This window comes from Gymnodraco acuticeps, unplaced genomic scaffold (genome assembly GCF_902827175.1).
Source record: "Gymnodraco acuticeps unplaced genomic scaffold, fGymAcu1.1, whole genome shotgun sequence".
NCBI lineage: Eukaryota > Metazoa > Chordata > Actinopteri > Perciformes > Bathydraconidae > Gymnodraco > Gymnodraco acuticeps.
The window spans coordinates 2,205,661-2,233,613 of record NW_022992150.1 but is presented as its reverse complement, the minus strand read 5'-3'; the positions used below and the strand labels follow the sequence as shown (position 1 = coordinate 2,233,613).

The 27,953-nt window shown below is 38.2% G+C and overlaps 2 protein-coding genes across 3 annotated transcripts; one reads left to right on the top strand and one right to left on the bottom strand.

The window, feature by feature from the left end:
• Positions 1-12: 12 nt before the first annotated feature.
• pafah1b2 (platelet-activating factor acetylhydrolase 1b, catalytic subunit 2) lies at positions 13-20,527 on the bottom strand. Of its 2 annotated transcripts, none has more exons than XM_034204153.1 (6): positions 15,836-16,015; positions 15,334-15,415; positions 14,497-14,586; positions 14,155-14,271; positions 2,950-3,072; positions 13-2,327 (listed from the first exon to the last, which is right to left on the bottom strand). In XM_034204153.1, exons 2-6 carry the CDS (start codon positions 15,412-15,414, stop codon positions 2,049-2,051), a joined length of 690 nt encoding a protein of 229 aa, XP_034060044.1. In that variant the 5' UTR covers position 15,415; positions 15,836-16,015; the 3' UTR covers positions 13-2,048. The 2 variants fall into 2 exon arrangements, with proteins under 2 accessions (XP_034060044.1, XP_034060045.1); XM_034204154.1 differs by lacking the exon at positions 15,836-16,015 and adding an exon at positions 20,420-20,527 and having other exon boundaries at positions 2,049-2,327.
• On the top strand, positions 20,120-26,734 carry mpzl2b (myelin protein zero-like 2b). Its single transcript, XM_034204152.1, is given in 6 exon segments — positions 20,120-20,503; positions 22,723-22,892; positions 23,301-23,348; positions 23,350-23,512; positions 24,111-24,279; positions 25,605-26,734. Coding segments are annotated over 6 exon segments (792 nt in total). The 5' UTR covers positions 20,120-20,442; the 3' UTR covers positions 25,786-26,734.
• The last annotated feature ends 1,219 nt before the right edge of the window (positions 26,735-27,953 follow it).

The following is a 27,953-nucleotide window of genomic DNA, read 5'->3' as shown; positions in this document are numbered from 1 at the left end:
CCCAACACATGATCAGATCCTTGTTTTCTTTATTGGAATGCTTTACCTCAACATGACATGAGCCAAACAGTGCACATGTTGTATCGCACCAAACACAGACTCCCACAATCTGAACCCCCTTCAAACATCATTTCCTCAAGCTTCACGTCTTATATACAGCGGGGGTCACAGTTAAGACACTCATATGTCCAACTTACACAATCCAGTACCAGACATACTGTACACAACCATCCCTAGGAACACTTAAGGCACACACACATACACCATTTATATATCACACAGCACACAGGCGTGCAGAGCTTAAGACAGCAACATCGGATCATTTGACTCATGAAGAAACAGCTACAGCAGAAGCTAACAGACGTCATGTTTTTTTTAAGGTGAATTGTATTTGCTTTTTAGCATTTCGCGCGACAATGATCAGCATAGCCGTGTTCAGGAGATTAAGCATGTGACTACTTTTTATTCCTAAAAAGATTCAGTAACTACAGATGTCAGGGCCGAGGGGGAGAGTTGACTATAAATACAACAGGGAGAGACGAGGAGGCGAGAAGCAGAATAAAGAGGTGCTTTTTAGAGAGAATACTGAATATCCATGTATTTAGGAGGGAGAAGGAGAGAGAGCATGTGCTTGTCAAAGTGTTAGGCTGCTAGTGTTTTAACATTAGTGTGAGATACAGACAGAGAAGATTTTCCAAATCCATCTGTATTTTCATATGGAATAACACGAGGACTGGAGCTGAAGCGAGAATCCCCATTTATTTTACTTCATTTTGAAAAATAAAAATAAAATCAAGTGCTCGGTTGCACTGCAAAGCTTATGAAACAGTACGATCACAATTTAAAAAAGCCGGCAGGTCTCGGTTTTGGCAACACAAAACGTTTGAAACGCTAGTTTTAAGACATCAAATGTCACAGTAGATGTATCTGTAAAATGTACAAGTAAAATGTAATCACACGTTTTACACAAAGGTGTTTGTGTTAGTGATCAGGGATCATCATAAATGAGTAAATAGGACGACATGATTTTCACTTGATGTTCAATCACTTAAGACAGAAGCGTGGTGAATGTGTGGTTTGTTGGGAAGCAGTTATCTCCCCGGATATACACGGATATATCTGATATTGATAGGTTAAAAATGACTTCCAAGTATTGACTTAATTCAAAAGTAAACATTTAGAGTGCTCTTGTCTTGCTGAGTAAATGAAGTAATAAACATGAAGAGCTGGACAGACAAAACGATATCAAAGTAAATGTGTGTAATTTGTATGACTTTTGCTAAACTGGATTATTAAAGCAAAATCATCTAATAGTGAGATTTTTTTTAAATAGTGCGATACCTAATTGTATAAAGACAGTGATTCCCGACCCTTGGACCAGGCGACCTTAAAAGGTTACTTTACTTCTCAGATTGTTTCAATTTGGCTGAAAAGGTAAGTGTATTTTCCCATCTTAACTCTTAACTATCTTTTGACCTTTAACATTTGTGGTGCCACCTTAGGGGGCCTTGACCCTCGGGTTGGGAACCACTGCTCTGCATCACACAGGTCAGACTCATAACATTGTTCAATGTTTTTTAACGTTCTCGTTCTGTATGTGTGGAGCAGTGCACTTCTTATGTATTAACATAAAGTTCACACAGCTAACTGTTTTGCAGTCGAATCACAGAAGAAGAAATGTCATCGTTTTTCTGTTTTGCATCATATCCCAGATGGAAACACACTTTTATTGACTAATTAATGTGTGTGTTCCACTGCAGTCCTGCGTGAGCTCGGTATATCCGTCTATAATTCATAGTAGGCTGACATTGGTAAACCTTTTGCATTCACAGTGTGTACGTCTGTAGTGAGGTCTCTCTCCCTCTCCACACCCATCCCTCATGTATGTGATCCCACACCCCTTCAGGGCCCACTCACATCGGTGTGCCTCCCCCCCACCCTATGAGTGAGCCCTTCCTCCTCCAGATACCAGGGACATGTCTCCCCCGTCTCCCAGAGCAGCGGGTGAGACATACCACTAGATAAATGTGGTGCTGGGCCGGGGCCCCTCAAACCAGGGGGGCCCGCCGCTCCCCTGGCTTCTCTTCCAGGATCTGCAGCAGCAGGTCACTGAGAGGCTTGGACAGCTTGCGGTAGCCTGTGGGCGTCAGGTGGAGGAAGTCAAACATGTCCTGCGGGCTGATGGCGCCGTCAGAGTGAACAAACTCCCGGCTCACGTCCAGGAGCTGAGCCCGGCCCAGCCGCGGCAGCGAGTCGCACAGAATCTCGTTAACCGCCGCGTTTTTCTCCCTCAGGGGGTTGGGTCGCTCCCCTCGAGGCAACAGACCCTGAGTCAAGACAAATATTTTTAACCCATTTATTCAAGTCCATGTGTGAGTCAAACCTTGATATATATATGTTTTTATTTCAGTTGTTTGTTTATATAAAAAAGAGGGGTAAGATAGCATTTGATACCCAAGGGCAAGGATAGCCTTCCACATTATAAACCAACACAAAAAAATTGAGGATCCTTGTATGTTCATTTGTACTACTACTCCAAGTATCCTTCATTATTGCACACTAGCCTTTTAGCAGAGCATCAACAGTATTCCAAACTGCAATTTACCGAAAATATTGAAATCAAACCCCTTAAACTAATTGTATCATATTATATATTTGTTCATTATGGAAACCAATTCAGCTTCTTTTTCATTCCTGCATTTTTAAGATGGCAACTTGTGAGGGAATCTAGTTATGTTATTGTTTTTCTTTATCATGCAATGTTCATCATAAAAGGACCAATCGTTTGTGTCGATTTTAATAACAATGCTAAATCTTTACAAAATATTGAATCAAAGTTAAATTGGAAATGTAATGTTTTCTCAATGTGATAAGTGCAGAGAGAAGACCACAAAGGAAACTAAATAGCAAGTTTAAACGTGCCTGTTAAAAACAAATTAGAGTACTTACCAGAACAACTATCTTCGCCTTGGGTAGGCGGGAGGTGAGCAGTTGCGCAATAGCATGAACTCCTCCTGCAACTTGCTCTGCTGTGTGTTGGTGGTTATTGGTTCCTACCCACAACACCACCACCTGGACAAGGCCACAGACAGACAAATTGTTCATGTTTACTGAACACAGTTATGTAGCTGACGCTCAAAGTGCCCTTGTTTATTGTTTTGTATTTTTTGAAGAGTGCCTAATGTATGATTGAACTTTGTTAAAAATGATAAGAGTTTTCTTTCCGGAAGTCAAGTGACCTCTAGCCCGGATGTTTACTTTGTGTTGGTGAGAGAGTAAAGGGCGCTAAAAGTGTAAACGATGTATAATGTAATTCTACTGCTGGTCTACGAGGCGAAGACGTTTTCATGGTGTTTCATGATTGTACAAAGAAGAAAATAAACGTGATTGTGGACATCAGCTCGATGCGTAACGTTCTTTCAAGACCAGAGTAGTTACAAGTTAAATTGACAGAAGTGTGATCAAAGCATTGCATACAGTAATGCTAACATCCTGTTAGTTTTGACTGTAGGAATGAGTTGTCTTGGCTTTATATCTGGGTGATGGGTGAGCAATGCAAGCTGTTCCCTATGTCTATATCATCAGCACCACCATAAGCACTGTGAGGGGGATACAAGAGACTGTTGCCTCTGCTCCTCCTAAAAGGGATCCTCCAAATCTGGTATGTCACAATACCAGAAATGTGTTTATTGCTAGGAATACCAGTGAAATGTGCTATTCTTGATACCAATTCATTGTAAAAATCAATAAATAAAAATCAATAAAACCCTGGCTCAACTTAATTATTACCGTTGGCATACTGCTTTTTGTCAGGAAGTTAACTATGTCATAATTCCCAGTCTTATATCTCTTTTATATTGCAATAATAACTTGTTTTTATTTGTTTCTTGCCAACAATTATTTTTCACTATAATATAATTGAGCACATCATGGAAAGGTTATAATTAACCTTAGCCCATGTAGGTTTTTACTAAACAGAGCATGAACACATCATAGTGCAACTTAGAGGAACCTTGCTACACCGACTGCTCACAGCTAAAGTTAACTAGCTCTCCTGCCGACTTAAACTAAGATTTGTTTTTCACAGTGTTACAATATAAAAGGAAACCGTAGGATGCATTCCCTGGATGTGTTGTGAGTGCCAAACTAAAACCTTCTCTTTTGCCTACAGGAGGATGATTAGCAATGATAAAGAGGGCAGGGAAGATCACATGCAAGATTTTTGTAAAAGGACCTAACTGATTTCTGAGTCGAAGAGACAAAAGAAGTGTATGCACATGGATAACGGAAATGAAATGTGTATGCAGAGTATAGAGTGGCGAAGTCACGCCCATCTACTTCCGGTCCATGGGACCTTATTTCGTAAAAATAATGTATTGAAGTCAATAGAGAGAGAAAGATTATCTTTTGATTCCGTTTGAATTGTGCAACGAATTACACATATGATGTTTGTCAATTTAAAAGATAATTTTGCAAGTCACAGTTTTTTAAACGTGTCGTAAAACTGTGAAGTAACACATTTGTTTGTGTGAAGCGCTCAATGAACTACAACTCTGGTCTTGCATACGTCACCAATACCAAGATGGCCGTCACGTTATGGAGCTATTTCAGGGTCATAAGTTTTGATCATTAAAAAAAAAAAAATACAATTTATTTGAAAGTTCAAGTTTTTATCCTGAACTTTTAAAATACAATGATGTATTCAAAATAAAAATAAGTATTTGAAATCATTTTTCAGGTTGAATATTATTTTGATTCAGTTCAGCAATATTTTTGAATAAAATATTTATTTTCAGATTTCACTTTTATACATATTTTGATATTTGAATCCTTATTTTTTTCAGTTGCAGATTTTGTTTTTTTAGGTTTCACATTGCTTTTCCCCTTCAGATCGTTTTTCGCTTTCAGACCTTTTTTTTTCCGCTTTCTATGGAGTCAGATTTGGGTCAATATTCTAGCACGTAAAACAAGCTACTCACGAGCCATTGACTTCAATACATCATTTTTCAGAAATAAGGTCCCATGGGGCGGAAGTAGATGGGCGTGACTTCGCCACTCTATGGGGAGAGAAAACGTATCTTTCAATCCCGTTTGAATTGTGCCATGATGAAGAAAAAATGATGTTTGTCAATTTTAAAAAATAATTTCCATGTCAAAAAAGTCACAGTTTGTTGTAAAACTGTTGAAATATAAGACTATGAAAAATATGCAACTAGAAAGACTACAAATCTCAGAGTCGCGTAAGTGATGTCACAATTGTTTTCCTCCACTAAGAGATAGCTAAGATCAGCGCCATATAGATATAATCTATCTATATGGCACTGGCTAAGATCAGATAACTTTAACAAGATGCCTGTGTGCTTAGTACCAGGTTGTTATCATACCAGCAATGGGTCTTGCTCGTTCTTTCGCTTCCCATCTGATGAAAGGACCAGGGTTGCGTTCCAATAGTCCATTTAGCTTAGGAACCTTCCTAACCAAATGAAATGACCCGGAAGTCCCTCAGTGGCAGCCATGATAAGTGCCGTTCCAATTCTCTAAATGAAAGGAAAGGAGGTTTCAAACTTCCTTTTAACCTCCTTTAGCTTAGGAACCACTGGACCTCCCTTGACGAAAGGAGAGGAGAAAATGCTGCCCCACAATGCATTGCAGCCGCAGCATTTGCCGTCACTCAACAGTCGGCCGTTCACGGAAACAACCGATTATGACCGAGAAATTATATCATATAAATATGAACATTAGTTTTTACTGAAATGATCAAATAAAGTCAACATTTCACAGTCTTTACTGAGCTGTGTGGGGTTTGTTCAACTTTTAGAAGATGTTTGAATGGTGATATACACAGTGATAGATGTTAAGGACTAACGTTTATAATAAATACATTTGTATTGATTTTAAGATCTTTTCATAGTTCATACAATCATACGTATTGGGATCATTTGTATTAATGTGGACCGGAGGGAGAGGGTGACGAGCATAAGTTTCACTTTCCTTTTTTATTTCAATTCCAACTTTGGTCATGAAGAATATGTTTCTCTGTTGTCCACGTTCATAAAGCATAAAGCAACAGCATCAGAGCACGGTGCAGAGTCTCTAGATGAGTTTACAGTAGTCCCTCGTTCTTATTAAACATCCATGTTGTAGTCCGCTGTATAGAAAACTGTAGTTTCCATAGTTTCCCCACAACAGCAGACGCACATTCATGACGTCCGCTGGCGCATCATAAACACGTCGGATAGTGAAAGTGCATTCGGATTCTCTAAAGTACCGGGTTGCATTCCGATAATCCAAAAATCAGCTCCTAAATTCTAACCCTATCTCCTATTCCTTGACCTCTGAGTGAAACGTCACGAGGTTAAGGGATAGTGGATAGGAGAATTCAAAAGGACTTAGGAGAAGAGACTGCGGTACTTTAGAGAATCCGAATGCACTTTCACTATCCGACGTCTTTATGATGCGCCAGCGGACGTCATTGTGTGCGTCTGCTGCTGTGGGGAAACTATGGAAACTACAGTTTTCTATACAGCGGACTACAACATGGATGTTTAATAAGAACGAGGGACTACAGTAAACTCATCTAGAGACTCTGCACCGTGCTCTGATGCTGTTGTTTTATGCTTTATGAACGTGGACAACAGAGAAACATATTCTTCATGACCAAAGTTGGAATTGAAATAAAAAAGGAAAGTGAAACTTATGCTCGTCACCCTCTCCCTCCGGTCCACATTAATACAAATGATCCCAATACGTATGATTGAATGAACTATGAAAATATCTTAAAATCAATACAAATGTATTTATTATAAACGTGAGTCCTTAACATCTATCACTGTGTATATCACCATTCAAACATCTTTTAAAAGTTGAACAAACTCCACACAGCTCAGTAAAGACTGTGAAATGTTGACTTTATTTGATCATTTTAGTAAAAACTAACGTTCATATTTCTCTTTTTGATTATAATACTGATGAATGTTCAAAACAAAGCACTTTGGCAACTTACCACATACGTTTTAAAATGCTTAATAAGCACCGTAACTTTCATGATATCATTTCTCGGTCATAATCGGTTGTTTCCGTGAACGGCCGACTGTTGAGTGACGGCAAATGCTGTGGCTGCAATGCATTGTGGGGCAGCATTTTCTCCTCTCCTTTCGTTTAGGGAGGTCCAGTGGTTACTAAGCGAAAGGAGGTTATAAAGGAAGTTTGAAACCTCCTTTCCTTTCATTTGGAGAATTGGAACGGCACTTATCATGGCTGCCAGTGACGTACTTCCGGGTCATTTCACTCCGTTAGGAAGGTTCCTAAGCTAGATGGACTATTGGAATGCAACTCTGCAGTCTCTTCTCCTAAGTCCTTTTACATTCTCCTATCCACTATCCCTTAACCCCGTGACGTTTCACTCAGAGGTCAACGAATAGGAGATAGGGTTAGAACGTAGGAGCTGATTTTTGGATTATCGGAACGCAACCCAGGAGTGGCAGGATCAAGTTAGCTACCTAGCTAGTAGCTAGCACGTTAGTTAGCATTACAGCCTTGTCATTTTTATTAGCCTTAATATGAAGTAACATTAAGTAACCCAAAATGTTAAACAGTAAGAGTAGTAGTCATATTTCGTGAACCCTTTGAAGAGTACCGTCACCGGTGTGATCATTCTATAATACACAATTTAAGCCCGGGGAGAAATGCTAACGCTAGCATCCGCGATCGCCGATCTTTTCTACTTCATGCTATCTGCACAAATGGTTGACATTAAAGGGAGGGAATGCTCATGACACGCATTTTTAAATAATTATCATCCGATAAAACTGAACAGTCTCTGCCAGTCTTTTCTTTTTTTTTTTTTAATCCGATGACGTTATCAGTGATTTTAAACGGATTAATTACCGAAATAACATCAACCCTGTGGGCGGCGCCATTTTACCGGAAGTGACGTAAACTATGCATTTGGTGTCGAGGACAAATTGATGTTCATGTTGTTTACTCTAGTTACTCTCTCAATTCTATAGAAATATGCCTCATTGTATCGCGAAACATTGCCACAATTCGGATAGGAATAATCCACGGAATGCTCGGTTCCATCTATTGCCAAAAGGTAAGCGTAGGAAGTACGTTCGGAGGCAGTGGCTAGCGAAATGTGCTCGGCCCGAACCGAAAGATCCACAGGCGCATGTATGCAGCGAACATTTCAAGTTTCCGGACGACTACTCTGAGAGTATGATAAAACATAAAATGGGATTTATTAAACAACTATTACTTAATGGAGATGCAGTGCCATCGGTCTTTCTGGTATCATCACCGACCAGGACACCAGTTCGGCCAGTTGAGAAATCGCCCTCTGCAAGTGTGAAGCGACGGAGGACCAGAAGTAGTGCTCGGAGTAAGAATAAGGTATGTTATGGCGCATTTCCATTGCAGCGGGTAGCCCCGTTTAAACGTCCTTTAGCGTCCAGGCCAGTTTTTGGTGGCCTTTCCATAGTAGTACCGGCTAGCGGGTACTTTTCCCCAGTTTTTCCGGCCCCATAAAATCGTGGTTCTAGGGCCAGGGACAACGAGGCTGAGTATGCTAAACTAGAGAGGAAATCTCTAGCAAGGTTGGTACTACATGCATACATATCTAGTAATCAAAATCATTGTATCTACTAAGTAGGCCTAAATTGGGGTTGTATTGTTTGCCTTTTTAGAAAACTTTATTTTATATTATTTGGGCAGTACATGATATACACAATTGTATTGTTTGCCTGTAGTTGGCCTTTTAATTAATAAAATATTTGAATTTGAAGTTTTGTAGATAGGGATCTTTTGGAATTATCTAGTCTTTGTAATTGTCCGGCGACGTTTCTCAGACTGTCCAGACTGCTTTAATTCTCTAGCTTAAATCAGTAAATGTTCTAAAATGTTTGCTGGGGTCCTGACAATACTCAAATACTCCGCCATGTTTTCGTGTGTTTACAAAGTGAACGCATGGATGACGTCACGACCATCACGTGACTACTGAAAATGGCCAAAATGGCAGCTGCCTGACGGAATATACAGGTTTTGATAAAAAAGAGCTATAAAATCATTATTTACCGGGGAATATCGCTGATTTCTTCAGGGTATGGTTTAAACATAATGTTTCACTAAATACTGAAGTTTTGATTGATTATCTAATGAGTGGAGCATTCCTTTAAACATTAAAAAGACCAGGCAGTTCAGATAGAATCAAAGGAAGGCAGGCAGGCAGCTTTGCATGATATTCTTCTGGACGTGTTTCATTGTGGTGATAGTGAGGGTAGTCAATCGTTTTATTGACAAGACACAGGGTTCATACACTTTTTCACCAATGATTTTCAATGACTTTTCCATGACTTCTCAATTACCTTTACCTAATTTTCCATGACCAAAAAAAAATTACCACTGAAAATTGTTTATTTCAACATGGAACAGGAAGGTCTGCATATAAAACATGTAGTGCCTATCTAAAACAAATCAAATAGTAGGCTTACTAGCTTCTACACGCTAAAGCAACTGTAGTCAGGGATGCAAACTCATCAGGTATAAAAAAGGTGACAAGGATCCGAGCCCCCCCGACCCCACGGAATATCAGCTTTAAAATGAGGAATAACAGGATCAGTCAGAACAACTAAAGCAGCTGTGGTAATAATAACAGAAACGCTAAAGAGTCACATCTAATAGAAATATACAAAAGCATTTATTTTAATTGTGTAGCAGTCAGTTTATAATTTTGGCAGCACTGTTGAGCATTTTGAAAATGTATTTTCATGCCTCTGTGCAAGGCTTAGTCTTTCCATCTGTATAGCCACTGGTGTAAAGTAACTAAGTTCATAAACTCAACAAGTATTATACTTGGGTACAATTTTGAGATACTTGTACTTTATTAAGTATTTCAATGTTTTGCTACTGTGTACTTCTTCTCCTCTACAGTTCAGAGGTACATGGTGTACTTCTACTCCACTCCATGTATTTAATCCCTTTAGTTACTTCACAGATGATGAATGATGCGAAATATAATCAAGTGTTGAATCAGACTTTAGTTCCACCTGGAGTAAATCCACAAGCTACCCTGCAGTATACAAAGTCATTCAAACTAGCTGCACCTTTACCAGCTTTGAGAACACTTTCATGATCAATCTTTATAAAACATATCATATATATTATTCTGAAATGGACCAATCTGCACAATGACTACTTTTACTGTCGCTACTTTCACTATATTTTGATGATAATACTTTTCTACTTTCACTTGAGGAACATTTTGAATGCAGGAATTTCACTGTAACAGAGTATTCCTACACTCTGGTACTTCTACTTTTACTCAAGAACAAGATCTGAGTACTTCTACTTTTATTAAGTACAAGATCTGAGTACTTCTACTTTTATTAAGTACAAGATCTGAGTACTTCTACTTCTACTAAAGTACAAGATCTGAGTACTTCTACTAAAGTACAAGATCTGAGTACTTCTACTTTTATTAAGTACAAGATCTGAGTACTTTTACTCAAGTACAAGATCTGAGTACTTCTACTTTTACTCAAGAACAATATCTGAGTACTTCTACTAAAGTACAAGATCTGAGTACTTCTACTTTTACTCAAGTACAATATCTGAGTACTTCTACTTTTATTAAGTACAAGATCTGAGTACTTCTACTCAAGTACAAGATCTGAGTACTTCTACTTCTACTCAAGAACAAGATCTGAGTACTTCTACTAAAGTACAATATCTGAGTACTTCTACTTCTACTAAAGTACAATATCTGAGTACTTCTACTCAAGTACAATATCTGAGTACTTCTACTTTTATTAAGTACAAGATCTGAGTACTTATACTCAAGTACAAGATCTGAGTACTTATACTCAAGTACAAGATCTGAGTACTTTTACTTTTACTCAAGAACAAGATCTGAGTAAAGTACAAGACCTGAGTACTTCTACTTTTACTCAAGTACAAGATCTGAGTACTTCTACTTTTATTAAGTACAAGATCTGAGTACTTCTACTTTTATTAAGTACAAGATCTGAGTACTTCTACTCAAGTACAATATCTGAGTACTTCTACTTTTATTAAGTACAAGATCTGAGTACTTCTACTTTTACTCAAGAACAAGATCCGAGTACTTCTACTAAAGTACAAGATCTGAGTACTTCTACTTTTACTCAAGTACAAGATCTGAGTACTTCTACTTTTATTAAGAACAATATCTGAGTACTTCTACTAAAGTACAAGATCTGAGTACTTCTACTTTTACTCAAGTACAAGATCTGAGTACTTCTACTTTTACTCAAGAACAATATCTGAGTACTTCTACTAAAGTACAAGATCTGAGTACTTCTACTTTTACTCAAGTACAATATCTGAGTACTTCTACTTTTATTAAGTACAAGATCTGAGTACTTCTACTCAAGTACAAGATCTGAGTACTTCTACTTCTACTCAAGAACAAGATCTGAGTACTTCTACTAAAGTACAATATCTGAGTACTTCTACTTTTATTAAGTACAAGATCTGAGTACTTATACTCAAGTACAAGATCTGAGTACTTTTACTCAAGAACAAGATCTGAGTAAAGTACAAGACCTGAGTACTTCTACTTTTACTCAAGTACAAGATCTGAGTACTTCTACTTTTATTAAGTACAAGATCTGAGTACTTCTACTCAAGTACAATATCTGAGTACTTCTACTTTTATTAAGTACAAGATCTGAGTACTTCTACTAAAGTACAAGATCTGAGTACTTCTACTTTTACTCAAGTACAAGATCCGAGTACTTCTACTTTTACTCAAGAACAAGATCCGAGTACTTCTACTAAAGTACAAGATCTGAGTACTTCTACTTTTACTCAAGTACAAGATCTGAGTACTTCTACTTTTATTAAGTACAAGATCTGAGTACTTCTACTCAAGTACAATATCTGAGTACTTCTACTTTTATTAAGTACAAGATCTGAGTACTTCTACTAAAGTACAAGATCTGAGTACTTCTACTTTTACTCAAGTACAAGATCCGAGTACTTCTACTTTTACTCAAGAACAAGATCCGAGTACTTCTACTAAAGTACAAGATCTGAGTACTTCTACTTTTACTCAAGTACAAGATCTGAGTACTTCTACTTTTATTAAGAACAATATCTGAGTACTTCTACTAAAGTACAAGATCTGAGTACTTCTACTTTTACTCAAGTACAAGATCTGAGTACTTCTACTTTTACTCAAGTACAATATCTGAGTACTTCTACTAAAGTACAAGATCTGAGTACTTCTACTTTTACTCAAGTACAAGATCTGAGTACTTCTACTTTTACTCAAGAACAATATCTGAGTACTTCTACTTTTACTCAAGAACAATATCTAGCTAGCTCAACGATTCCTTAATGATATTGCGACAGAAAAACTTTTCAGTGCACATCACGCTCTACCGCTCTGCTCTGAACACCTGAACGGCCCGTTCTAACAGCTGTTCACCAGCGGCTCAGTCTGTGCCACAGTGACTCCGCACAGTTAACGAACGCACCGTAGATAATGTAGCTGGGTCATTCTACAGAAAAGGTGGAAGTGCTGTCACTTACTTTTGCAGACACCAAAATACATGACGTTGAACTAATACTCACATTCATTATATATGTTGAATAAATAGAGATTGTCTTTGCAATGGTACTAAATAAAAAATAAATAAAAAATGGTTTTATACGTAAATTGCAATTTATTTAAAATGTCAAGTCCAAGGAACTGCCTTGTCACTTTGATCATACATGGAAGTGGAGCCTATAGTTTTCATTTAAAATATTTTTTTTTCAATAAATAAATCTAATTTATATTTACATAACATTACAAGCATTAAATATAACACTGAAATGGTAAGAAAAAACGCAAATTATTATTAATAATATCAAATAAATGTCAGTCACCCAAAATTACGTCATTGGTGTTACTGCCACACAAAACGCTTTTATTTTGAAATAATGTACCGTCTCTGAAGTGCCTCCTGTAACAAGAGATCATTTGAGGCAGTGCAGTGGACAAAGACATAAGGAAAGTCAGATACTTCTTACTTGGTTTGTTAAAAGGTGTCATTTTATCTTCAAATTTTACATGCGTCTTTCAAGTCTGTCATTAGTGTTACTCATTGCATAGCCCTAGGGGTGAACATTTGAATGGGAAAATGTATTGTATTGAAGAGTTAAACGATTTTGATATTGACTGAAGTCATATTTGGTCTGACACATTGCAGCCATTTTGTTAAAATGGTAGCGTTTTCTCCAAATTGTCACTGGTGTTACTCTTCTTCCTAGTAACACGTAACACCAGTGACATTCCTATACAAATAAGCTTTGTATAAAGTATAAAAAAAACAAAAAACTTTAAGCTCTACTTGTTGTGGATTCATCAAGTTAAGAGTTAGTTATTGCTATTTAACAGGTTTTAGAAGGAATATATTTCAGCAGATTTGTATCACCCAGATTCCACCTTTTCTGTAGAATGACCCAGCTGACCCTCATCCCGGAGCAGCAGAGTTCAGCCGGCCCGACAGGCAGGACGACTCGAGCACACAGCTCGCGCTTCATATATTAAAAAATAACACCATGCGCGTTATGATGGCACATAACAGCTCGCGACCGCAGATTATTTCAGCGATTAGATAAAATGTAAATTATATTTGACGCAACTTTAGTTACATTTCCATGACTTTTCCAAAACTTTGGGAAAAATATTGTTTTCCATAACTTTTCCAGGGCCTGGAATTTGCATTTTGAATTTCCATGACTTTTCCAGGTTTTCAATGACCGTACGGACCCTGAAGACAGTAGTGACGGCCATCTTGGTGACGTGTGTTGTTCTGCGAGACCAGAGATGTAGTTCATTGAGCGCTTCACACAAACATGTGTTACTTCACAGTTTTACGACAATTATTTTTTTTTTTACTTGCAAAATTATCTTTTCAATTGACAAACATCATATGTGTAATTCGTGGCACAATTCAAACGGGATCGAAAGATAATCTTTCTCTCTCCATTGACTTCAATACATAATTTTTTCGAAATAAGGTCCCGTGGAGGTCCACCGGAAAGGAAGGGACTTCGCCACTATTTGTTGTGCATGTGAGATGTAGAAGAGTGAACTGTATGCTGGAGGTCTAGGCAGGTGTTTCTCACCTTGGGACGGATGTTATCCAGCTCTCCATTCTGCAGCCTCCACAGCACATTACAGGTGTTGTCCCCTCCAATGCCAAAGTTGAGCGCATGAAGAGGAGAGAATAACTCCCTCCAGACCTGTGCGGAGGAAAACAAAAATCTACAATTCATATGAACATTTCTGAACTTTGGTGACTTTTATCAAGCAACTCACTGAGGCGGAGTAAATGTCAAGAGAGTAGCCATTACAAATGTACATTTACATTAGAGTACTGATTGAAAATAATATGATTTAGTAAAAACTACATAAAGATGCAAGTGTGTCGAATGAGCCTGTTTAGAAAGATAATTATCTTGTCTCACCTCATACTGCTTCATTAGTTGTATCATAGAATCTCCCACAAAAAGCACGTCTGGTTCAGCATCCTTACACTCCTGCACAAATCTTATGTGCTGTAAAAAACACCCAAAAACAACACAGCCTCGTCACAACAGAGTATGAGATGTAGTCAATAATCATGATCATAAAATACACTTAATAATGCAACCTTATCACACGACAAGACTAGCTGTAGCTTTTGAAAACTACATTTGAAAAGACAGACCAGAAGGTGCCACTAAAAAACTACATAAAGTGATGCTCTGAAAGAAAAACATCCATCTTGGGAATGGTTACTTCAATCTTTGCCCCACATTTGTAAATTGTATAATTGAAAGTACTGTCAAAGCATTATCTCATGAGAATGTGTTTTTCTCGCCTCTAGCTGTGGGATCAACGGACAATATTGAAAATGAATGGTGGATATTTAACACAATATTAAATGTGTTGTTGCTGCATTATAAAATGTGTTGTATTTGGGGCAGATTAAATAATAAGATTTCCAAGAATATACATTCTAACAGATTCAGGAGACACATGATAAAAAATATATTGGATAACATACGTTGTATAATTATTGTGCATGTGTTTTAGTGGGAAGGGTCAGGAAGAGTTGCAGTGGTTTGTTGTTTAGACTGAGCAGAAAACAACAAACCACTGAGACAATACTAACATAAAGCATGCATAATAAAGACAATGCCCAATAAAATGTTCCATCTGATCAAGAATGGAAAAAGACAAACCGTTCAATTAAATAATGCATTGTAAATAGTGAATACATTTAGTCATTTTTATATGATATAGCTATTCAAAAAACAAACCTGAGACATCCACCGGTCATCTCCTTGCGCATCCTCTACTGGCTTTGCCACTGCAGCTGGGTTCACTTCATCACCACTCATCCTGCAGGAGAAACCACCACTTATTCACACGTAAAAAACAACATATAGCTCTAAATTAACAGAGACACGAGGCGTATATGAAAGAGGACGGGTTCATGTTGTGGTAGGTTGGTGGGGCTGCGTTAAAAATGGAAAGCATCAGCACTAGCAAACAGAAACCTATGCTGTGATGCAGACGCTTAACATATCAGCAGCAGAGACACTGGCCTAATAAAGATACAGGCAAACGTGCTTTCGCTTTCCAGGCTTATGGATCACAGAGCAGGTGGCGATACACTTGCTGTGTGACAGTTTATATGACGTTAGCTTGCTAGCCAGCTAGCTATCCTGCTAATGACTGGAACCTCTGATACTCAACAAGACTGTCATAAATATAACAACGTAAAAACATATTTCGTCCTTAATTTAAAAGATAAACTACCTGGCAGGGTGTCAGCCGTCACGTGTCGACTCCCTCGGCTTCAGAGTTGCTGTTTTGCCCTAACTAAACTTCACCGCTGGCGGGTGATGTTCGCTAGCTAGCAACGGTTAGCCAACTCTAGCTAGTAGCTAGACGAGACAACAAAAGGTGTGTCAAGAAGGCAAACTACAGAGAGTGTAATGCGAGAAGAGCGCCCATTTGATACCACTAGCCGTAACCATTCAGTCTGGCCGTTCGAGAGCACTGCAGTGAGTTAATGCTAGCTGATGGAGGTTGGTCCCTGAGTATTGTCTGACAGGCAGGCATTTGTGACTGGCTGCATACATCACCAGAACCAAACTCTTATTTTCATGGCAATAAAAAGCTTATGTAGCTTACACCAAACATGCTGCTACATTATGTAAACTGTGGAGGTTGTTGAGGTCGACACACAGCTTAAAGATGCTCTTTCCTGACAGGTCATTCTCAGGGGAAGAAAAAACCCCAAAACAACTGGTCCCGCAATGTATCATGGGTGTGTCGCTGGCATACAAATGCTGCATTAAAACCATAGACTCGAACTTTATAACCCTAATAGAGTTTACTTCAGATTCACATATTAATCCGTGGTTAGACACTAAGGAGGAAATTAATTCGAAGTGTGAGGGTATGACTCTCTTACTTCCACTGTTGGCCCATTTTAACACCAGAGACCGTATGTTTAGAGAGCATCTTTGTTAATACACCATCTCTGATCTCAGCCCTGCCTGTCAGATTATCGCAATGCATCATGGTCACGTTTGATAAAATACTGCATTCCTGTGCAGTATGAAATACAGGAAATGTCATGAAACTATTATGTTTAGCAGTTGTTGGAAATCATGCTTTAAACACAACCAACATTAATTAATCACTATAGATATAAACAATTGTGTCATGGCCTCTTTATATCTTTTACCCTAAATTACAGTGACCATTTGAACATGGTTGTTGATGTCACATCAAATCTGAACTAACACATGATCAATCAGATCAGCACTCCATGCAGACTGTTGAGTTCCTCTTTATGCCATACACAGCCACCTCTGAGAGCGGTAACACCACAGTTATTTGTGTAACTACTCAACCACTGTAACTATCTCTTCAGTTTATTTTTTAGCTTTGGTGGCTATATATCTTGTCTTCCTTGAGCAATCAATCTTTCTATATCTGATTTATAATGCCCTAACATCACAGGAAGGTATTGTTTTATATATTATGCACAGTACTGAGATGCATTCAGACTCTGAAACAAAAACAACATACTGTACTGTGCAACAAAATGTGTACAGACTCCTAGAAATGAGTCTTGCTTTGCCTAATCATCATTTGTGTTATGCAAGCGCATAAGGAGAGGTGTCAATATTCATCATGAGATAATCATGATAACCTCCTACGTACTTTTAGGCTAATTTTACTCCGCCCATCAGAAACTACCAAACATTTTCACCACCAATATTTAGACCTCCCCAGTTTGCTGTGAAGAACATCCATGACTGACAGCATGTCTAATACCATGAATCCGATGATTCTGCTTTGTGTTTTCGTGGGAGGGTTGTTGCTGCCTGGTGAGTTTAAATAACCCACATCTTTCCTAGGCTGTAAACACTAGTTCTGATTAATACTTGGATACTATATAAATGTAGAACCTGAACGCAGTGCATCACCACAAGCATGTATATTTAATTCACAGAAAGGTTTGCTATTTTCATTTGTACTAAATTATTACTTACACATTATTTGAGAGTGTTATACAACATATATATATATTTCGAAATTAATTCATTTTAAGTTAGGGTATTTATTATTCTAATTCTTACCTATGCAGACTAAGTCCACTTGAAGGGGGTTGTTTGATACCATTAGATATAAACATATTCTACTCCACATGAAGTGATGGTTTGGCAGTTAGTAATATTAAGCTGTAAATGCAGAAATGTCCTGTTACACATATTTGTGCAAATAAAACGTGCACCCAGTCTGGTCAGTGTTATCTGTCAAACACATGCAGTATCCAGTCAAAACCCTGAACTCTACACACCCTTACAATCATTAACCAGTTGTGAAATTAGAGCATTGACCAGAATGCATTACAGGCAATAAAAAAGTCCTCTGGATTTGTTGATTTATAAACCTAATTAATATATCAATAGGTACAAAAACTGTTTATTTTACAATTTATAGCTACAGACACAAGACACTCTTCTATAATTAGACAACCCATTAGAGAGCATTTGTTCTAACATCGTTTTTCCTTCTTTAGGGATGCAAAAAGTCAGCGGGATGCAAGTTTATACTGCATGGGAGGTGGAAGCATTGAACGGGACGGATGTGAAACTGAGGTGCATCTTCAGTTCCAGATATCCTGTCACGTTTTTGTCAGTGATTTGGATGTTCAAACCCCTGCACGGAAGACCTGAGGTGGTGTGTGGCACTGGATGTTTTACGGTGATGCTCTAAAGATATTGAAGTTATGTTTCAATGTCATTTTGTGTGTTTCGGGTGATGTACTGTGAGGCCGTATCCTCCGTCTGAAGGGCGTTTTAGAAACCAGGTTGTGTGGTCAGGGGATGTCGTGAAAAAAGATGCCTCCATCACCCTGCTGCAAGTGTCCCAGACTTTCAGTGGTAGCTACACCTGCACGGTGTGCAACCCGCCTGATATACATGGAAGAGATGGAGAGGTCGTCCTCAGAGTGGCCAACAAGACAACAAGTAAGCCCTATTTCATCCCTTGTTCACAAAGCCATGTTTCATTCTGGAGTCCCAGATTTGCCACTGGTCATTTATGTCTCAATAATTGTAATCGGTGGGAGTCCTTACACTATTGTTTCTATCACTCTTTCCTTCTCTATTTTTTGTTGTTGCAGATTTTAATCCACATGACTTGTTCCTGGATATGATTTGGAAATGAATGGTGCAGTGGTGTGAAGGATGTTGAATGAGTGGAATTGTTTGCTTACTGAAATGTTCAGGTCCAAGTATTACTATAAGACCTTTAGAACTAAAAACAAGGTGCGGTCCTGTTGTAAGTGGAGGATCTACTTTTCCTCCTGTACAACAGTGACTGTAGGTCTGTCACTTTCACTTCTAAATAAATATTCTGTGGTTTGAAATCTGTGTGATCTCCTTATTTTTTAGACTCCACTGAGCTTGTGTTGTGTGGGTATTTTTAATAATATTTTCCAACAAAAAACCATATCAGACACAAATCATTATTCAAACATGCTTTTATCAGTCCTGAACACATAGTGTAGATGTCCGAGTACATAAATACTTTTGAATTATCCAAATTTGAAGAGATATGTCTATTTAGGAGTTTGAAAACTTAGAAAATGAACAATATGTAACGACGTATAGCACTGTACGAATCATACAAATGTCAGTGACTCAATATGTATATTTTTTAAACCTTGCCATATTTATAGATTTTTTTCTCTAGAAAGAGATAATAAGGATGTAAATCTGTGAATGTTTTTGGGTGGCAAAGACAGTGACATCAGGTCTAAATTAAAGGCTAATAAATAATACAACTGTGATGATACTTACTATTTTCATTATTTTTCTTTTTATAATCAGGAATTAGCTGTAGGCCACTAAACCTATTATCATCATGCAAAATAAAAAATGTTAGAAGCTTTTTCTACTATTTCCCATGATACTCGAATATAACACTGTCTTCTGCTTAAGTGAACAATGACTATTTGTGATATGACCCAGTTGCCACAAGTCAGCAGAAAACTCCTTTAAGGTTTTAATGATTAAGTTGACCCTCAGCCACAGCAGTGGTGTAAGTAGATTTACTCGAGTAACGTACTTAAGTACAATTTTGAGGTACTTGTACTTGACTATTTGAATATTTACTACTTCTACTACAGATTATTGATATAATCAACACTATAAGACTTTAGTTACAGCTTTGATAAACACAATAATACATCTATAGTTATAATCAAAACATATCAATTATATTATTCTGAAATAGGCCAATTTGCATAAAGAGTAGGCCTACTTTTACTTTTGTACCTTTAAGTATATTTTGATGCCAGTACTTTTGTACTTTTACTTGTAACAGAGTAGCCTATTCCTTCACTCTGGTTTGTACTTTTACTTAAGTACAATATCTGAGTACTTTTCCCACCTCTGCCTATTTCTCATGACACGTTATACCACTGTCTAAAGTTGTGATACGACACTGTGGCCACAAGATGGTACCAGTCAGCAATTCTAACCTAATTCAAACTTTAAGTTGACCCTCGGTAAAGCTTTGACTTATAGCATACACCGAGTGCTCCTGCCCATAAATCCACACGACACGCTCCGTGAGAGGCTAACAACGAGCCTGAACAGGAAGCGTACTGGCAGGTCGTGTGTGTCGGTATGTTAACAGGTTTTTACCAGAGGATAGGTGAGGCAGTAGACGCCGCCCCTCAGGTGTGTGCGCACAGTGACTCATTGTTTCACCACCGACGCACGGCTCTTTCACTCCGACACTCCGCGGAGACGTTTGCGTTCATGCCTCCGTTCAACAAATGTGCACGAAGAGACTTTTAACAGAGTAACTAACCTGCCGGAGGTGACGCAGTTTAAATGTTTTATCCCATGTTTCGGATATGGCCTCTGCTTCTGCTGGGAGGACTCGTGCTGCCAGGTGAGTTTCAACAACTTCCGGTAGAGAGTACCGTAGGCCACTTATTATGCAACCAAAAACAAAGTTAAAGAATGTATTTTTAGGCTCGTAACTATTTACTTCAATATCCTGCCGGAATGTAGGAGCTGTTTGGACAGGCAGGTTTAGACACACCTGTCTTGTATTGTGTTGTTGTGTGTTGTGTGCTTTTCTGGAAATGAGTCTTTGGCAGACATGGTAGACTTTTTACTCTTGTTGTTGAGTTGTTAGAATATCCACCATGAGAATGCTCCATACCTGATTGTAGTGACATTGTGAGGCTGTCTGTTTGATAAGCACTCTCATGGCCTCACAATTCATAGATAACATGGAGCAGGATTTGTAACACTCCTTATGTTCCCAGGCTTTTTCGATTGGGGGCAAAGGAACAACTGAAACTAAACTGCTCTTGCAAGTAGCACAGACCTGTTTTATTGGCAACACTCACCTGCAAAGCTATGCAATTGGAAAGTCTTTCATTTGAATTGTCATTGATATTTATTTGGAAAATTGCAAGTGTTAAATGTTTTTTATATTGTATTTCTACATCCAGTTGTGATTCTGCTTTTCGAACTTATTCCTCTTTCTTGTTCCTGTAATGTAGGGCAGGCTGTAATTGGCTATTAAACAAGCTCATGCTAGTTTTATGGTGGTTATCTCAGTTTTATTGCTCAATCTGTGCCAGGCAAATACTGTACTGATCTGTCTTAGTAAAAGGAGCTTCCATTACAGTGTCCACTGAATGCAAACTCCATAAACATCAAAATATTAAACACTTAATCACAACAAAACATTTGGTTGGAAATGAAAAGTGTTGAGGGGAATGTGGTAATATTAACAACGTACTTAAAAGAAAAATCAGTTTCCATTTTTTTTTTATTCTGTGGAAAATATGTGCTTATGGATCTAACTTGTAGTATCTGATGAATTTACGCTCTCCCATAAATATATCCTGCACGACCACACCCCTATGATTAAACTGTAAGGATTCAAAATAAAGCTTGCACATTTTCCTGTCAGTCTTGGTCCAAGCAAATTGTATTCAAATGTTATTTCCATCTATGGCTGGCAATGGGCACGAAAACAAAAGTCAAAAAGGTTGCTCTGGTCTATCCAGGTGCAAAGACATCGATAAGAGGAAGTGATCATGTTAAGAATATCAAGTTATCAGGAATTAAACAAAGAAACCCTTTCTTAATAGAAACTATACTGACTTTCAAACCTATAAATAGCTTTGGATAAATAATCCATCAAATCATTGAATAAAGTGACAAATAGGGTCTCTCATTGGCTTAAATGTGTATTTAATTAATGTGTGAAAAATATTCAGTATTTTTTATTTGTAAGTTCATTTGTATCCTCTTTTATTGTTCAATGTCAGTATAGGTAGGTCTTATTACAAGTCCCTGTAAGATTACCATATCCTAAAGACTAGGGCTGGGTGAACTAGGAGAAATCAAATATCACAATATTTGACACATTGCATCTATATTGATAGAGAAGACTTGTGCTCTATCAATATCCAAATAATATATCTAGTCTTATTTCAAAAAATGGATTTTAGTATCTATATCACGACCATCAATGTAAGGTTTCATTTTGGTATGTAGAGGATTACAGAACTTTCTTTAGGCTTCAGGCTTCTTCTTCTTCTTCCTCTTTTTGTCCTGGAATCATTGGGAGGAATGCTTTAATCCTCAGGTCTGTTCATCACTTTTTTTTGGAATGGTTTTCCTTTTTTGTCATGTAAAAATATGTATTATTGAACAGGTGTTAAATAAAACAAACATCCAAACCTGTTTTAGATATTTTCATAGCCCCTGGGTTTCTGAAGGCACCTGTACTTGCACACACATGCAATCATTAACCAACTAGGCGTATCAGCTTTTAGACTAGTTGAATTATTTGCTCTCTTGTTTGCTGTACCGAAGCCCTGAAGTAAAGTCATAGAGGAAAGAGAGAACCCAGCTCTTACAATTTCAAGAAGTGGCTGTGGAATAGCGGGCAGTTTTTGTCCCAAAAAAGTACAAAACAATAAACACCAGATATCTGAGGCTTTCTGTGTTCCTGTGCTCTCAACTTTCAAGGACATTTTGTTTGTTAAATACGCAGCGATAACTATGTTTGCACCTAAGGAATGAAAAAAGTTTGTTCATTATTGTCGAGGAGTATTTATTCTTACTTGCTTGTCTTTATTACAGGGGTGCAACATGTCAGTGGAATAATTATTTACACGGAGAAAGAGGTGGAAGTGGCCAACGGGACGAATGTGAAACTGAAGTGCACGTTTTCTTCCAATCGCCCAGTGACAGCTAAGTCTGTCACCGTGTCCTGGAATTTCAGAGCCCTGAACTCAAATTCAGATGAGTCGGTGTGTAGAAATTGTTTGAATGTGTTTTTATTAATGTAATTATTTTTGAAACCTTCTCATTATTTAGTTAGGTCCTGAAAAGTTGTAATTGTTAAGATTAGTAATATGGCTTCTCCATTTTTGTAAAAACAGCCTTTCAAATATATTTGCTGTAATTGAACAGATCTTGGTTAGGAATGTAAGAAAATATCAATACACTTGAGTATCACAACATAATGTTGTATGATAACCCATATATATATGTATATATATATATATATATATATATAAAAAAGAGACATTTTTAGTTAATAGACAATATTACTAGCATTCTTATTAAATAAATGGGTTTTTCTTTGCAGAATAATCTCATGCTTTCTGATGTTAATGGACTTCTACATATGGATTGTGTGTGTGTTTATGTTCCAGGTCTTTTACTACCAGGAGCAACCATACCCTCCCATGGAAGGGCGTTTTAAAAGGCCGCGCGGTGTGGTCGGGAGATATTATGAGAAAGGACGTTTCCATCACCCTGCATGAGGTGCCTCCGACCTTTAATGGCACCTTCACCTGCCAGGTGCGCAACCTTCCAGATGTGCACGGCAGCAGCGGAGAGCTCACCCTCAGAGTCGTCAACAAAGGTTAGACTGGAGGCACGGCAATGTTCTACAGAAAAATAATATTTAAAAGATGTTAAACGGTTTATTTGTACAATGTATTACTCGGGTCTTTCTACAGGGAGGTCAGGGCTCAAGGTCTTCAATGGGACAGGTAGGGGTTCAGTGTCTGGCTCAAGAGCACTTTGACTGACCACGGCATTGTGTGAAAAACCAAAAATTAGCATTTTTACATATCAATTACTTAACCTGTGTTACCTTGAATTCTTTAACACTTCGGACTGGATCAGTAGCGTGAACTGTTGAGGCTTTAGACTGTATGTGGAAGTGGTATTATACGTGCCCCCATTCACTTAAATTCATCACCAGTTTTTCTCCATTTTTGGATTCTTCGTCCCTATGGAGACATGCAAGAAGAACAACGTTTTCTTTAAGAATTCAAGATAACATGGGGGTATGATTTATAAAGAAATCAATTTTTATGGGGGTGAAGTATTGCTTAAATCACTCAGGCAGCGTGTTTTTTTATTTCATTCTTATTGTATTTTGTCAAATTTCCCATTAGGTTGCACCCAGCTTTCACCCGTTGTGATCCCTGATTTGAGCTTATTGTTGCTTCTAGTTTCCCTCTCTGAGATCAGCATCCTGGCAGCAGCAGTTGGTGGCGCCTGTGGTGTCATCCTCATCCTCGTCTCTATCTTCATGGTGGTGAGGTTCTGCAGGAGAAAAAATGTGGAGTCCGACCCTGAGATGCAAGTGCGGGAACACGAGTGGAAGGACCCGACCGTGTGGTGAGGGCCGGAGAGGCAGAGCTCCTCTTCTTCTCAGGACTGGTGTCGAGCCTGATTCGCTGCTTGGGTCCAATCTGCTGGAAAAGACAAATGAATGTTGAGGGTGGGGATGCATCTTTTTTATCCTATGTGAACCTCCTCAGATATTATTATAGTTTGCCTCCTTCAGTATTACGGCCCGTCCACACTACAGCTTCAAAAAAAGCTTGAAGCTAGGCGTGTCTGAAGCTCGACCAACAACCAATCACATGAATCTCCCGCCCCTGACACACAAGCAGCGGTTTGATTGGCTAGAGCTTGTACTGGCATATGATTTGATTGGCTGACGCTTCCACCGAAAGCTTCAGAAGCTTCAAAAGTTGAACATTGCTCAACTTTTGCAGCCTGAAACGCCAGGAAAGCTCCGCTCTGCTTCCCACAATGCAGTTCGGCGAAAAGTTACGTCACCCCATTCAAAGTGAATGGGCAGACGCGTTGGAAACCGTTTTTGAAGCTGTCGAAGCTGTAGTGTGGACGGGCCGTTAGAGCTTTAATATCCGATTTGTAGTAACGCCAAATTAATACACTTTCATATGTTTTTTACCAAAAGTTTGCCAGTGATTGTAATTACTTGCTTAATTTTATTGAGAGTTTTATAAACTGTTGAGGAGGAGATGTACATATGGAGATTTGTCTTCCTTCCTACAGTACATGCTGTTCTTGGAGCTTGTTAATTGACCTCAATTCACTCCAGCAGTGCACTAGTTTACATTATTCTCTATTGATTATTTTATCATATTACCGTGTGATTTAAAAAAGATCATTAGTTGAATTATGTGTTTTATAGAATTACACTTAAATTAACTAATGACTTTAAACATATCATTGATCACATCCCTAAATTGCAGAAAGAGCATTTCAAACATGATACTGCTGCAGTGAATTGAATCTTCTCGACTGCCTGCTGTTTACGTTTTGAAACTATGGAAGATGAGCTGAAAAACTTTTTTTCCCTGGCAAAACATTTCCTTCTAACTGTGAGCAGTAGCTGCAACAACAACAACTGGTGCTTCACAGTTTGTGCCACTTTGATTTGTGACTACAGGTGAACACTTTGAGACCCATGAACTGGATTTGTTGGAGAAATGTTCACAAATTCATGTTATGGTCCTCTTTGTCCACGGAAAGTAGCAGTACATCAATTATCCGCGGTACTCTGGGTTTGGTTAAAGGCTAGGAGTTTGGGTATTGTATTCTATAAAGCCTTTTTTACACTGCCGGATACCCATGAATAGTCTGTTTCATTGTTAGCGTGTGTGATTTTTTTTTTGCGGGGGTTGCTTCAGTTCACCTGAAGAGGCCATTCATCTAACAGCTTTCAAGGAGAAAGAACCTGTTAGCTCAGATGATGAAGCGTCTGAACCCAGCAGTGGAGATGATGAGGAGGAAGAGGATGGCCTTGACGATGATGATGATGACGACGACGACGACGACGATGATGATGATGATGACGATGATGATGATTAAATGGACACACTCAAACGATTATAATCGTCTTTCCCGGTATAACGTCTGCCTTTTTGCCTCTCATGAACATGATTTAAATGGTTGTGTAATTTATTGTACAATTTTCAGAGTTTCGTGCATTATAGTCACCGAATTACAGTATAAATAAGAGTAGATGTTAAAGGAATGCCCACCCTAAAATTGCTGTTTTTCTAACAATAACTCACCCCGTACCTTACATTCGTAAAGAAAAAGTAGTTCTTTATTGCATGCCTCAAGTGTGGATTAAGAACTCAAAATCTTAGAAAAGTTATGATGAATTAAAGCAAACAACAGCAATACTTTGTACAAACTAAATTGTTTACAAACCCTCAAACACCTATAAGCAGACTTTGATATGTACAATTGGCAGAGTTCCCCTTTTAAGTTCTGTGTGATGTACTCTATGGATGTGGATTGATTGAAGTGAGTTTGCTGTACATGGCTCCTGTAACTTCGCTTATTTGTTGTGTTTTTTTTCTTACTAGATTTCCATACAACTGCTGCTGGAATTCTATTGCCTCAGATCAATTTAGTGAAAACTCATGAATTTTCATGTCAAATAAATGGTCTATGGATTTTCCAGAGAGAAGAGCCAGTTTAATTTGGCTCATTGCTTAAACTTCCACTTGCTAGTGGATACATTGTTTTTTTCAACCTAGTTATGAATGTTTCTCCGGTTTAATCTTTAAAAGCATCAGCCGAGGGTGCACAAATCCTCATTTCAGAGAGAAACGGTTTACCTGTGTTACCCATTTGAGTGATGAACAAAGCAATGTGTTTACTAGATTGTATAAGTGATTTTGTATTTAGATTTTGTACATAGTGTAAAATAAGCAGAACTTTACACTTTTTTTAAATATTGACCCTAGAACTGTTGTCATGTCTATCTATTTTCAACCTATGGAATAAAGAAATGTTTTTAAGATTATTGAGCAGTATGAAGTGTATTTTAATTATTTACTTTTTAAAGTGTGTGTGTGTGTGTGTGTGTGTGTCTCTGTGTGTGTGTGTGTGTGTGTGTGTGTGTGTGTGTGTGTGTGTGTGTGTGTGTGTGTGTGTGTGTGTGTGTGTGTGTGTGTGTGTGTGTGTGGTGTGTGTGTGTGTGTGTGTGTGTGTGTGTGTGTGTGTGTGTGTGTGTGTGTGTGTGTGTGTGTGTGTGTGTGTGATGTGTGTGAGTGAGTGAGTGAGTGAGTGAGTGAGTGAGTGAGTGAGTGAGTGAGTGAGTGAGTGAGTGAGTGAGTGAGTGAGTGAGTGAGTGAGTGAGTGAGTGAGTGAGTGAGTGAGTGAGTGAGTGAGTGAGTGAGTGAGAAAGAGAAGAGGAAGAGAAGAGACCGGGTCTGTAGGCTTACAGATTGGGTGAGTGAGTGTGAAATTCCATCAGCCACTCCTGTACTGTACGTGTGTCACACAGGAGAATGAGTAATAACACTCACACTTCCTGGCTTTTAAACAGCTGAGTGAATCGCAGTTTATTCACCTTTGGATCTTGCAGTGCAAACATGGAGCTGCCTGTGACTTGGAATTACTTTGTTTTCTATACAGGCCGAATTATTCTCACTATTTAAAAGGTTGAGGGATCTTTTAACACCTACTGAACAAATATATAAATACCAGGCATTGATGTTTTGACACTTGCATTATAACTCACTGGAACATGAGCGTGTTTTTCCAGTGCAGGGATTTGAGCACTGAGTCATAAAAACAACAGTAGGGGCATGTAAAACACTCGCCCCCTGGTGGTAACATAACCTTCCCTTTTCATTGTCCTTAATATAAGGGGTGTTTTACTTAGTATTATTTGTTTAATTTGGACACAATCCATGCTTTCATATCCGTCCTACTAAAAACAAAAAAACAGTGCAGTCAATATAGTTATTCAAGTCATGTTAGAAAGTTCTCCTCACGGATTATTTAGTTCAGTCTGCATTGTACATAATACTTTGTATGAGATGCCGTGCTAACAAATTAAAAGAAGCAGTAGTTTACTCACTTTTTTCTTTATAGTACTCTAACAACTACTGAATAACAAAAATGGGTTTGGGTTTATCAAGCTGTGTGTGCCTTTATACTGTAGCTATAGTAGGCATAGGCCTATGCACAGAAAGGAAATACATATATTCTGCTATTTATCATTCTGGGTGTTTTTT